The following is a 13,120-nucleotide window of genomic DNA, read 5'->3' as shown; positions in this document are numbered from 1 at the left end:
GAAATTATGTTCAGGTAATGGCTTAAGTAGTCTCCCCTTATTTGAGCATACGGTCAAGAACCCCCTTGAATGCTTGCAACTGCTGAGTTACCGAACCCTACATACACCATGTTTCTTCATAGGCATGCATACCTATGATAAAGTTTATAAATTCTGCAGAGTAAGAGACTTACAACTAATACTAAAATAGAACAATCATAGCAACATACGATAATTAAAAGTGATGTGAATGTGGTCTCGCTGTCTCAAAATACTGTAATATTTTTGGACCTTGGTTGACCACAGGTAACTGAAACTGCAGAGAGTGAAATCAGGAATAAGTGGGAACTACTGTATTTCTAACCAATATTATCTCAGGAGAAAATGTGTGGAGTTGGAGATAGGAAGTAAAGATTCTAGATCTAGGTTCCCCTAATAAGTATTTGGGTAAACCTGGTTAAGCTTCTTAACAGGCTATTACAGTTTTGCTCTGTGTTAGAGGCTTAAAAATAAAATGAGTTATTGCCTATGAAAAATGATGTATAAGTGAGAACTATTCTCTAAATGATAATAAGTGGCAGTGGCAAATGTTAAACTCAGTTATTTGGTACTTAAGGCAGTCTGACTATATAAAATTCACTTTTCATCTTGGTCAGGTGCACTCTTAAACATTTATTTCTGAACCATACTTTCCACTTCCAGCCTAGGTTTTCAAACTTGTCATTTCAACATTCAGCAAATACTGGGATTCAGTAAAGTTGACACTCAGCATTATCCTTCTAGAAGGTTCATTTATCGTACTCCATTTAAGCTTCTTGGTTGAGGTTGATGTAATTTAGTTGCTGTTTTCATTTGCTGACTTAAAGATAAACACAGGTTTGTCAGGAACCTTAGATAAACTTTGTCTTATTTTGGATTTTGAATTCTGTTAATTACTATCATTGCTACCATATGGTTTCAACTTTGCTTTTTATAGGTTAAATGAGCCTCAGATGAGTGAGAGCAGAAATGCGTTTAGAATAATTCTACTGGGAATACTTGAGTATGGTCATCTTGTGGTTTTTTGGTGCTCTTCATATTGTAATCATTTGTTTAATTTTAACTGCTGAGTAAAATTTCAGTTTCACATTGAAAATATTATTGGTATTAACAAATTCAAAATGAGGCAATACAGCATCATCATTTAAGAATTCTTATTATCCCTATATCTAGGTATTTATGGCCAGTGTCTATGTAGATTATTTTGCTTTAATTAAAGAATCAGCAATTTCATTTTTATTTTTATTTTTTTTGCCAGATATAGAGTTAAAGCATTCTTTCTACCCTAAAATTATGAGATAAATTTCTATTTCATTTCTGTATTACTATAAATGTGTTATGGATTTTGGAATACAACATCCAGTTTATGAGTTTGATATCTGTATATGGTTAGCTAGCTTTGTACCAGTTGGTTTTGGTGACAGGGGTGTTAAATGCTAGTCTGAGGCATAAATCAGCACATCTCAGCATGTCCAACATCTCCTACCACTCCACCCTTCATAATCCCTAAGAAAACTCAAATTCATTTCCTATGTGATGTTGGTTTAAACTCTCATCATTTCATATGAGAGAGAACATGCTATATTTTTGCTCTTTTTTAATAGAAGTTCAGGACTTAACAGTATATAAAATAAGATATTTCTAATATAGGTGTAGAGGAATGAATAATGCGTGTACATTTTTATCTACCATTATATGGAAAACTATAGTAGTGATAAAATTTAGTGTTTCCTCTGGTTGTTACCTTCATTTAGCTCTCTCTGAATTCCAAAACACTTTAGTAGTTTGATCATTTGTAATATCAGTTCTTAGTCATTGTTGCTTCTGGATTAATTAATTGGCTTGGGAATTAATTGATTTTCAAAATGATGGTGCCCAGACTAGTAACATCTGACTCCTAATATTCTGAATCACACCAAAGTTTGCGAACCACTAGCTTAGACTTCGAGTTCTTTCCATGACCGTTCTCTGCCTATCATCTCATGTCCTCCTTCCCTGTGTGTGTCTGGTTCCATTTTGCTTATAGTTCATTTTTTAGTTTATCTCTTCCACTCTCATTTTACTATAAGCAGGAAAGAGGAAACTGCAGCCTTCTATACTTTGTTTGCAAATATCCTCAGCTAAATGTTGAAGTTCATTGCTTAGAAGTTGCACCTTCCACCCAGCACTGGAATACAGTTCAGCCAGCTGTTTGCCGCTTTATTGCAAGGACTGTCTTTCCTGTAGTATATAATAACATGTTTTCATTTCCTTCTGAGGACTCATTAAAAGTTCCTTTAACATTCATATATCTACCAACATTCTGTCCACAATGATATGTATATTCTCGAAGACAACAGAAGCTTCTTTCCACTTGTATTTCCATCTGAGCTCTTACGTTTTTCTCCCAATTTCTACCAGCAATCTTTTCAAGACAGTCTAGTTTTCCTGTCTGTCAAATGCTTAAATTTTCTTCCACCTCCTACATATTACCCAATTCTAAAGTCATTTCCATGTTTTTAGGTATTTGTTAGAGTAGCACCTCACCCTCAGTGCTAAAAGTTGTAATCAGTCAGTATTTGCCAGAAAAGCAGATCCATTAGGTTATGTAGAGTGATTGAGGCCTGTTAAATTATTGAGGACAGTCTCCATTACTTAAAGTTAACTGATTATAGATGTTAACCATTTCTATAAAATACCTTCACAGCAACATCTGAAGTGTTTGATTAAATAAAACCTGGATAAATGTATGATGGTGTAGCCAAGTTAACACACAGAACTATACCATCACAGAGAGAAAATGCAAGCTAGGGTCATTTGGGTTGTTATTTATATCTGTTATTGGATGGACAGGGTATATGTAACATCTAACCAGAGAAGTTATCTAAGATATGCTATCTTTTCAGTCGAGTTATTTTCAAATTGTGTTCCTGGGCATTTTAGAAAGCGGTAACCCAATTTAAATCATTTTAATTTACTATCATTTATTTTGTTCTTGTTAGATCTTTATTACCAGCTATGCTTTTTACATCTTAACTCTTTGATTTATTTTGTGGTAGAAACATTTTGTTATATTGCTTACCTGAATTTAATGAACAATTTACCAGCTAAACCAAAAGAATGAAGCCCACTTAAATGATGATAAAAGTAACAAGACTAGTTGATGTACTCAGATTTGGTTTATAGGCCAGTACTGCTCTGTAGGGAAAATTCTTTTTGCCTGGGAATTAAATAGGAACTATTTTAATTAGTGCACCATCTAGATAAATGGAGCCTTTAAAAATGTACCAGTTCGCATAGTGTTTTCATTATATAAGTGGTTATTTCTAGGTTGCATAATGTAGTCTATGCAAATTTTAACTTTTGCTTAGCTTTATAAAGTCTTACAAGAGAAAAAGAATAGACTATTGTCTTTATATTGTTTGATTTTGCTGCTACTTTGTTCACTAACCTACAGTGGTTCACTATTGTATGTTGTATAAAAATTGAGGTTTTTTTTTTAATTCTAAATGTTAAGGCCATTCAATAGGATCACTCATTTATTTTATATTTCAGTTCTCTCATTTTGTAATGTATCATGATTTTACTTTTTATGCAAACCTGTTTTACCCTATCTGAATTTTATTTGCTTGCCCTACATTTTCTTACCTGGAATGATTTCTTCTTTACATCAAAGCACTGCTTATTACTTCTGAGCCAAAAGGACATATTGTAGTAGGAGGAGAGAAGGTCTCTGTTCTCTGCCTTCACTGTTCCGTGACTGTGGCAAATGGAATATTTACTCTTTGATCTCTGCATTCCCCAGTTGCTTCATGTGACTTCTCAGTGTTTACACTTAGTGCAGTCCATTCATTTGTGTTTGCTTTAATGTTCTAAGTGTTCTCATGTGTGTTAATGTCTAGTTTTTTTTTTTTTTGAGGGTATTTTTGTTTTTGTTTTTGTTTCAGAGATACCCTCCCTTCAATCAAAAACTTTAAAAACCAGTAGTTCCTTTTCCCCTTTTGAGAAGTCCAGTTTGTGACATTGTTTTCCTCCCATAAAGTCCTTCTCTCCTTCCTTTCATCACACATTTCCACAACTATTTGGAGCTTTTTTGTTAACATTAAAGAACTCCTTGGAGCTTTTTGAACATTTAATGTGATGTCAACTCGTTTCTTCTCTTAACAGAATGTTTGATGTGGGAGGTCAGCGATCTGAGCGGAAGAAGTGGATTCATTGCTTCGAAGGAGTGACAGCGATCATCTTCTGTGTAGCACTGAGTGACTATGACCTGGTTCTAGCTGAAGATGAAGAAATGGCAAGTAGAACTACTTTAAGAGTTGAGCTTGAAACATGAAGAGCTGAAGATGCTGCCAAGAATTTTTCTGAGAAAAATTCTTAAGAAATTCTTTCTAATGTCTATAATAATTTTAAAGGACAGGGTCTTTCCTCTAACTTTTCTATTTGTGTAATGAAAGAGAAATACTAGAGAAGCACAGGTGGATCTTGAGGAAAAGGAAAACATGGAGAGTCAATGTCACTTGAACCCTGTAAGCTTAAGGATGCATTTCTGTATCTAATATCTATGTAACAAATGGAAATATAGTTATATAGTAGTCCAAGGTTTCCTTTTCTTAATTTGTTACTTCTGTTAGTTTAGTAAATCTTTAATATATATTATGCTTTGTTGCTGCCCTGTAAGTTTTAGATATGTTTCAATGTACCATCAACATGGGGAAATGATTTTAAATAGAAATGTGTAAAACTTTGTCATTTTAAGTTAACTTTACTACATAGTGGGGAAAAAGGAGTAGAAATGTCAGTTTTGTACAGCTGACCCTTGAACAACGGGGGTTTAAGCTGCATGGGTCCACTTATTTGAGATTTTTTTTCAACCAAGCACATTAATGGGATGGGAACCTGAGTATACAAAGAGCCAGCTTTTCCTATATAGCAGGTTTTCCAACTACTGAACTTGAGTATATGCAGATTTTGGTACCCCTGGGGGGGTCTTTGTACCAATCCCCCTGAGTATACTGAGGGACGATTGTATTTTTAAAAGCAAGTATATGAATTATAGTGCAGTAGGTGCAGTACAGCACCACATGTTCATTTCTCTCATTTCAGCACTATAAAATGTATTAGTGCCCTCTTCGAGCACAGATCCTGGAAGGTCAAGAAACAGGAATTGGAAGTGTCCTTCCAATATTTATATTTAATATAATATTTAGAGTATTGGGCTAATTGGGTCTTAACTTGTTCAACTTAATTTTATTAATCTTTAAAATTAATAAAGATTATTGATTTATCTTTTAATGGAAACTAAGACGAAATGAACTCTATGACAATGCCATTTCTTTTCACATGTTCACACTTCACATCCCTAGATTATAATGACCTGTAGCAGGATGTTCCCTGGCACAGTGCATGACATGTAGTTGGGCACTCAGCAAGTGAAAGTTGAATGCAAAAATCGATGAAAGTTGATTAGACACTTATCTCACCTAAAGTGAAAGTGTGTTTGTTCTGAAATGGCAGAAATGTATTTTTGTGATATGTTATATATTTTTCAACAGACCGAACTCTATTTTATTACAACACCTATTATTTTTTAAAATAATCCTCAAAAATCCTTGCCGTTAGTCACAAATTTTTTTTTTCTGTTACAGAATCGAATGCATGAAAGCATGAAGTTGTTCGACAGCATATGTAACAACAAGTGGTTTACAGATACATCTATTATACTTTTTCTAAACAAGAAGGATCTCTTTGAAGAAAAAATCAAAAAGAGCCCTCTCACTATATGCTATCCGGAATATTCAGGTATCTTACTTTTCTGGGAATAACTTGTCAAGTTACGTATTTCTAAGTGAAACTTCCCCTAAGGCAAGAATTCAGTAGTTAATTTGAATCTATTGGCCTAGTGATTATTACAACTTTAAGGGATATTATTTATCAAACTTCATTTGAGCACAAATATTTCCTTAAGATGTGGATGAAATTACTGAACATAATGTATTCATTTTATGGAAAAGCTGTTAGATAATTTTTAGTGATGACTCCAAGTTAAAATATTCTTTTTTTAAATCCAGTTAACAGATTTTATGTCAGGTACTGTGTGATGTACAATGAATAAGACATGTCTCTGTTCACCATCTAATCTCAGAGACAGACACAGTTAAACAACAAGCAATAGTAGTGCAATCTACTGCTAAAATAGAACATGAACATTATTGTAAGGGGGAAAATAAAGATGGAATCAGTGACGCAGCTAACTCTTCCAGAAAGGCAGGCAAGTTTTCACAAGAAGCCTGATTTGGTAATGAGACTGTTAATGGTAACTTTAATTTTACTACGATGGAAAATTCCCTTGAGTGAGAAAGGTAGACCTGAAGCACAGTCCTCACTTTTCCATAATTAGCTTTTTGATCTTGAACAAGGCAGTTAGTTCACCTGGGTCTCAGTATTTCATCTGGGCACTCAGGAGTTGGGCTGAAACATTGGTTTTAGTTTAGTTCCTTAGAGCACCTCCTGGGTTGCTGTTGAAGATGGAGATGAGGGAGGGAAGAGAACTAATTACTGCCCCCCCACCCACCACCTTATCACTTTTTCATTAAAGCAGAGTAACTCAGTTTTCATCTGGTTTGCGTATCCAGCGGAGTAAGATTTTATTTTAGTGAAGAGCACTCAATATGCCTTAAAAAACAGGGAGTTTGTCTATCACTGGTTAATGTAATCTCCAAATCTAGATAGTTTGAAGTGTTTACTTACTCTCACCTCACTCCTCCTTTTTTTTAAAAAGCCTCAAAAATTAGTTTCTTCATAAACAAAATTTTCCTCAGTCTTGTGTTGAGTAAATTGTAAGATGGGTATTTACTGACATTTACAGGAAATGTTAAGACAATACTCTGGTGTCAGTGCTCTGGTATCCCCACCCATACAGATGAGAATCCCAGGGGTTAATGAAGCCAGAATTCCATTCCAGACCCAAGTCCATTGTCTTCCTGCTCCTAGACCATTAGGCTACATTTAATGAAATATTCACTGGAACCAAAAGGGAGGGTTATTTGGTAAATATAATCATGTTACTTATTGTTATAGCTCTTTTTGTGTACTGTGAAGTTATGCTTCCAGTTCAAAATAATTTCACACAGTTGCTTACTTTAAAACTTGGCTTTCTTTTTGAAAGTCATAGTCCTAAATCACCATACTCAGGAACATTTTCAGTGCTAATATTAGGAATAGATTGAAGTTATCCAGAATCAAGATGGCTTAATTTTTCCCTTATTTGAATATATTTTCAGTGTATTTTTATCATTTTCTATGATGTAGCCATTTTTGTGTTAATTCATATTACTAGATTCTCCAAATGCATCCATAAATATTGTATACTTACAAGGATTTCAGAGCAGCTAAGGATATACTTGTTAGCTCTTCCCTTGCCAAGTAGGCAGTGTGTTTAGGAATTTTTGCTTGTGCTTTGCTTAAGTTAATACGAATATCTGATTTCAGAATCTTTGCACAAAAAGAATATTACATAATTCTTTCACATCCCCAGAGTTTGGATTATTATTTAAGATCTCCATTGCATGCCCGAAGTATGGATTCAGTGCCTTCTTGCTTCAGCCTCAACTCTGCATTTCCTGTGGCTATGGAAGAACCCTGTGTAGCCCTTAAACAACTCACTTGATTTATCTCCTGTCCTTCTGCTCCTGTGTTGTCCTTCTCCTCCTCTTTTTACTGTATGTTGCCACTTCACCAGTTTCATCTGCAGTCATGTCATCTTAGCTCTCTATCCTTTCATAGTCATATCTGTTCTCAATAGGTTAAATGTTGTGATCAGCCCTAATTTCTCTCTGGAGCCTTAGGTTTGCATTACCAACTGCTTGAACATACATGCTTTGTTGTTTGTTTTTTTTTTAGCACCCAAAACTCAAACAGAACTCTTTTTCTTTTCTTTTTTTCCCCCCTCAGCTTTCCTGTCTTTCCCTTTTGATTGTGTCATCAGCCTCCCAGTTCTTCATTTCTGAACCTGGTTATCACCTACTTACCTTTGTTCAGGACAATTCTATCACCTGTTAAAAAAAAAAAATCTATCATATTTAATCTCTTGTCCTTGCTTTCCCATTCTTTTCTTAAGACTTACAATCAGATTGAAGAATGTTTATTCATACATGTTGTAGCTTTTAGGGTAATCTGGCTAGCTGCCTAGGATATATAGAGCAAATTGACGTATGCACTGAATGTAAGCTGTTTGGCTGAAATGCATTTTAATTTAGCAGTTGCATTAGCTGCCGTGCGCCAACAAGATGCTGTTGATTGCTTTAAAATTTTGGAGAACAAAACTTACCATGATTTAATAAAATTTGATTTTTAAAAGTATATGATTGCTAGTGATATACAGGAGTTTAAAATGTAAACTTACTCAAAGACTATAGCTTTATTACTTTTTTATCCCTAATAAAAATCTCATAATCTATGCTGTCATAACACATTCAACAACATTCCTGTGGGCATTGTTGCATTGTATTATACTGGATTCTATAAGCTAAAAAGGAGTGTAGGGGCTGGTGGGGTATGATGTTTACCCTTAAGAGTTCACATTCTAGTTTAGGAGACTCAACACTGAAAAATAATTTAAGTCTCTATAAAGCAGCATAACAAAAACTGAAATAGTTATTTCTAGGAGGAGGAAAAAGTTTTTAAGTGATAGGGAACCCAGCTAGATTTGATTAATTAGGAAAAGTTACATGGAGTGCCAATTTTGAGCAAATGTGAAGGCAAGCAGAGATCCCAGCTGGTGAAGTAGAGTGAAGAGGAAGTACTGCAGTATCACAGCTGGCAGTTTGCATATTGGGTCCTCACGACATGGACTGAGTGCCAGTGTGGAGGAGAGGATCTTAGAATGGCACTGCAGGGTAGGCTGGGTAGTAGAGGACCTTGAAAGCCTGGCAGATAATTTTGGATTATTACTACAAAAGAGGAGTTTAGACAGTTATTTTCCAAATGAAATTTGATTTCTTTTCATTGAAGCATTACACATACTATTACATTATATACATTAATGTATATTACAGTATTATGTACATACATACATACATACACACACCCCCTCAGCATAAGTGCATTTTTAAAGGTGAGCATGCCAATATCTACCACTCAGGTCAAGAAACCAAACAGCTTCAGGACCCCAGAAAGCCCCATCATGCCTCCTCAGTCTTAACCAGTCAAACCCTCCCCCCAACACACACATACACACTCACACCCCATATACACACAGAGAGTAATCACTGATTCCTCACAGATAATCAATGAAGACCTTAAAAAAGAAAGCACACAAAGGAAATATACACCCACTTCACATATGCCACAGATAATATTAATTGGTGAAGCTTTTGTCCTTACCAATTCATTTTCAAATATTGTTGGATCATACAGTATATGATCTTTTTGCATCTAGCTTCTTCTGTTCAAGAGTATGCTTTTGAAATTAATTTATGTTATTGAGTATAGCCGTAGTAGTTTTATTCTCATTTATTATATGTCTTTAGTGGTATACAGTTCTGTCAAGTGTACATCCAGAAACTGAATTATGGGGTCAGAGTGTGTGTGTGTGATTATCTTTAGATATTGCCAATTACTGGAGGGTTTGTACTCAGAGGAAGTCCTTAGTCAGTAACCTGAGAGCTGGAGTGTGTCATTCACTTTTTGGTAACCTCATACTCCTAAACATTGGTACAATTTTTGAATAAAGACCTTGGTGCAATTGATTGTAGACCTTGGTACAATTTTTGAATAAAGAAAAAGAAGCAAAGAATGCTAATTAATATATAGAGAGAGAAGGGAGGTAAAAATACTGATCAGCATTCAGCCAACATTTCTTGATCTACCATTGGGCCAAAACTGAAATAGCATGCTGTCATCAAGCAGCTGAATTGGGGTGTAGAGAACAAAGGGTAAGAGGGAAAAAGATCTGGCATTTGGAGATCGAGGCAGGAACAAAGATCATGATGAACATGAAATGCCATGTAGAGGAAATTTTTTGTTTAAATTTAGGGATAACTTACAGTCATTAAAGGTAATTAACATGGAGTATTTTTCATTTAGAATAGTCTCTCCCATTCTAGAAGGGAAAGTACAGTTAAGGAGTCCATGAATGAAAGTATATGAAACTGACTTCAGTTTGATATGTATGAAACTGAATTCAATATTTTAAGCAGTATACTTGTTATTTTAGCTTTTTGCATTATGTATCCTTTTTCTATCTCAGGATCAAACACATATGAAGAGGCAGCTGCATATATTCAATGTCAGTTTGAAGACCTCAATAAAAGAAAGGACACAAAGGAAATTTACACCCACTTCACATGTGCCACAGATACTAAGAATGTGCAGTTTGTTTTTGATGCTGTAACAGATGTCATCATAAAAAATAATCTAAAAGATTGTGGTCTCTTCTAAGTTTTGCAGTTAATGGTAAAATGCATTTTCAAACCAAATGAGTACTTATATATGGATCTCTGTAGACTAGAGTCTTGCAGCAACACAGAATGTAATATAAGGCAAATGCATCTGGGACCTGACCAAAGTTGTTCTGTTTTTGTTTTTTTAACTGAAAGTAACAGAAGGACCTTTCTTAAATGTGACAGATGGTCCTGCAGTGTGAAACTGAAGGACAGTGTTAAAGCTGGGCTCTAGTATATTGATGATTTCTGCATAAGTGTAAATATGCAAATGTATGTATACATGTATTTATGATTTTAGTTTTTGATATTATTTTTAGGTTATAAGAGTGGCAACTTAGGATTCTAGGGTGATGGCTTTGGAAAAAACATAAATATTCCTTGTACTGAATGACAAACTATTACTATGTTTGCCAGTTTTAAGCAGCTTTATTTATGTTCATGTCCTGTAAATTTTTAAGTACAGTAATTAATATTAGGAAACATTACAGGAAAATTATCTTGATTATATGTATACTTGTATTAATAAAAATGTTATTTGTACAAACATTGCACAGACTATTTTAATAACATGATTTGTTCTTTAAACTCTATGTGTTTTATTGAAATGTTCTTAAGATGAATATACATGCCTTGGATCAATTATTTAAACATTGTATGCATTTTGATTTTTCCTACTTTAAGAAAATAAAATAATTTAATTTTACATTAGATTCCACATTAGATTTGGTTTGAAAAACTAAAATTTCAGATTTTTGAGGATAGACTCTCTTAGACTTACTGTAAACCCTTAGTTTTTATTAACTTTTCTTCACTCTGAATTTTAATATTTGGCTGATATTAATGCGTCGCCTCAAAGGTGATGTCATATTAATTTTTATACACTTTAAATAACTACATTTTTGTTTTTAACTAAGTTTGGAGGGATCCTAAGAGCATTTTTGTGGGTAAAAAAACCTGTCGGCATAATGAATTTTGAGACATTCATTTGTGTATTTCCCTTGAGGAGTCTCTTGTACCTAGCATACATAATAGTTCCTGTTTAGAAGATAATAAGAAGGATCTTTGAATACTCTATTGCTAATGTAATGCAATATTTAAATTCATACATATAACTAGTTTCAAATGTAATTATCACACTATGTTAAAATTAATTTTTCCCTTAGATTTTCAAATTTCTCCACTTGCTTGAGTTTTTATTTCTTTTTCAATTATACTGTCATTTCTGAGAATGAAATGGACAATTACACTTAGAAAATGAGTAATAGTATTTAATAAGTCAGTGACTATATGTATGCTCAAATAAGTGTTACATATCAGCTAGATATTGAGCTTTAATAGAATAATTTTCTTTTGATTATTCATGATGTATCATCTCTGTGACCTTGTTTCAGCGAAATGAACAGCACTCCCCACCCAACCTCCCTTTTTTCACTCATCTTGGAAAAAGTTAGTCTTTCAGTACACGTTGTTGGTAAGTAGTTTCTAAGTTATGTGTTGTCACTGGGTTGAAGTATATTTGTTAAAGTATGTGTGTGTATGTATGTAACCATAAACTATAGTCATATCTGTTTCATTTGAAGGATTTTCTCCTTTGTAATGTAAAGAAATTCAAAGTTGTCAAAGTTCCTTAAATGTGTTAGCTTAGATTCTTTATGTGCCTTTCATGAAAGATATGTTTTCATTAATTTTACTGATGGACCTGTAATATCCATTGTGAAACTATGTATGAAATTCAACTATAATATGAATAAATTTGAATCATGAGAAATATGGGTTAAAAAGCCACAAAGAAGCACATATTGGTGACCATCGTTAATGAAATCCTGAACTTTATTCTGTGTAATTGTGTTAACTAATCCTAATAAATTTAAATTTTTAAAATTTTACAGACCTATTGGCTAAGTACATTTTTGATTGGAATTTAAGTATCAGTCTGTTTTATCTTCATTTCTTCTTTTTCTATGCTCTGTTTACAACTTCAGCCACTCCAGAAGCTCCAGTTTTCCCTGCTACAAGTTATGAGATGTGATGCCACATTTGGAATTGCCTGCTTGATATCCCTTTCTGAGAATTCATTCCCTGCTTTAACTCATTATATTCAAAACTAAATTTATCATCATTCTCCCCTTAAACTAGTTCTCACCCTTGACTTTGCCATTTTACCTACTAAGTACCATCATTATTTATTCCTTCATTGAGGAACTTTTTAGCCATTTGGAACTTTTTTTTTTTAATTTACTTTAAGTTCTGGGATACATGTGCAGAACGTGCAGGTTTGTTACATAGGTATACATGTGCCATAGTGGTTTGCTGCACCTATGAACCTGACATGTAGGTTTTAAGCCCCACATGCATTAGGTAGAACTCTTCCAATTCCTCATCTCCATTTCAATTTACTGACAGTTCTACAATGCCTTACATCTGTTTTTTGTTTGTTTACCTTCCTATTCCTGTTACTACGTACTGAATTCCAGTCTTTGCTAAACTTCTTCTTGAAAGGGTTTATTAATTAAATTCCTCATCTCCCATTTCTCTCTTCTCAAAAAACCCAGGTTAGCTATCCCAACATAGAACTGTGGCCCTATCGCCTTCTGTGCCTTGATCTGCATTGGCTCTGATTTGTCAATAAAATTAAACATAAGTTAGCCTCCCATTTAATGCCATCACCTGTGGTCTCT

At 34.1% G+C, this 13,120-nt stretch overlaps 1 protein-coding gene across 4 annotated transcripts in view; it reads left to right on the top strand.

The window, feature by feature from the left end:
* GNAI1 (G protein subunit alpha i1) overlaps positions 1-12,328 on the top strand; it is an 85,630-nt gene extending 73,302 nt beyond the window's left edge. For all 4 annotated transcript variants that reach the window (XM_002751661.6, XM_078342094.1, XM_078342095.1 and 1 more), the window contains 3 exons: positions 4,165-4,294; positions 5,646-5,799; positions 10,247-12,328. In XM_002751661.6, the coding sequence (XP_002751707.1) occupies positions 4,165-4,294; positions 5,646-5,799; positions 10,247-10,437 (475 nt within the window). In that variant the 3' untranslated portion in view covers positions 10,438-12,328. The remainder of the gene's footprint in view (positions 1-4,164; positions 4,295-5,645; positions 5,800-10,246) is intronic.
* The last annotated feature ends 792 nt before the right edge of the window (positions 12,329-13,120 follow it).

This window comes from Callithrix jacchus, chromosome 11 (assembly GCF_049354715.1).
Source record: "Callithrix jacchus isolate 240 chromosome 11, calJac240_pri, whole genome shotgun sequence".
Taxonomy (NCBI): Eukaryota; Metazoa; Chordata; class Mammalia; order Primates; family Cebidae; genus Callithrix; species Callithrix jacchus.
Note: the sequence above shows the minus strand (reverse complement) of the source record. Positions and strands in the feature narration are given on the sequence as shown.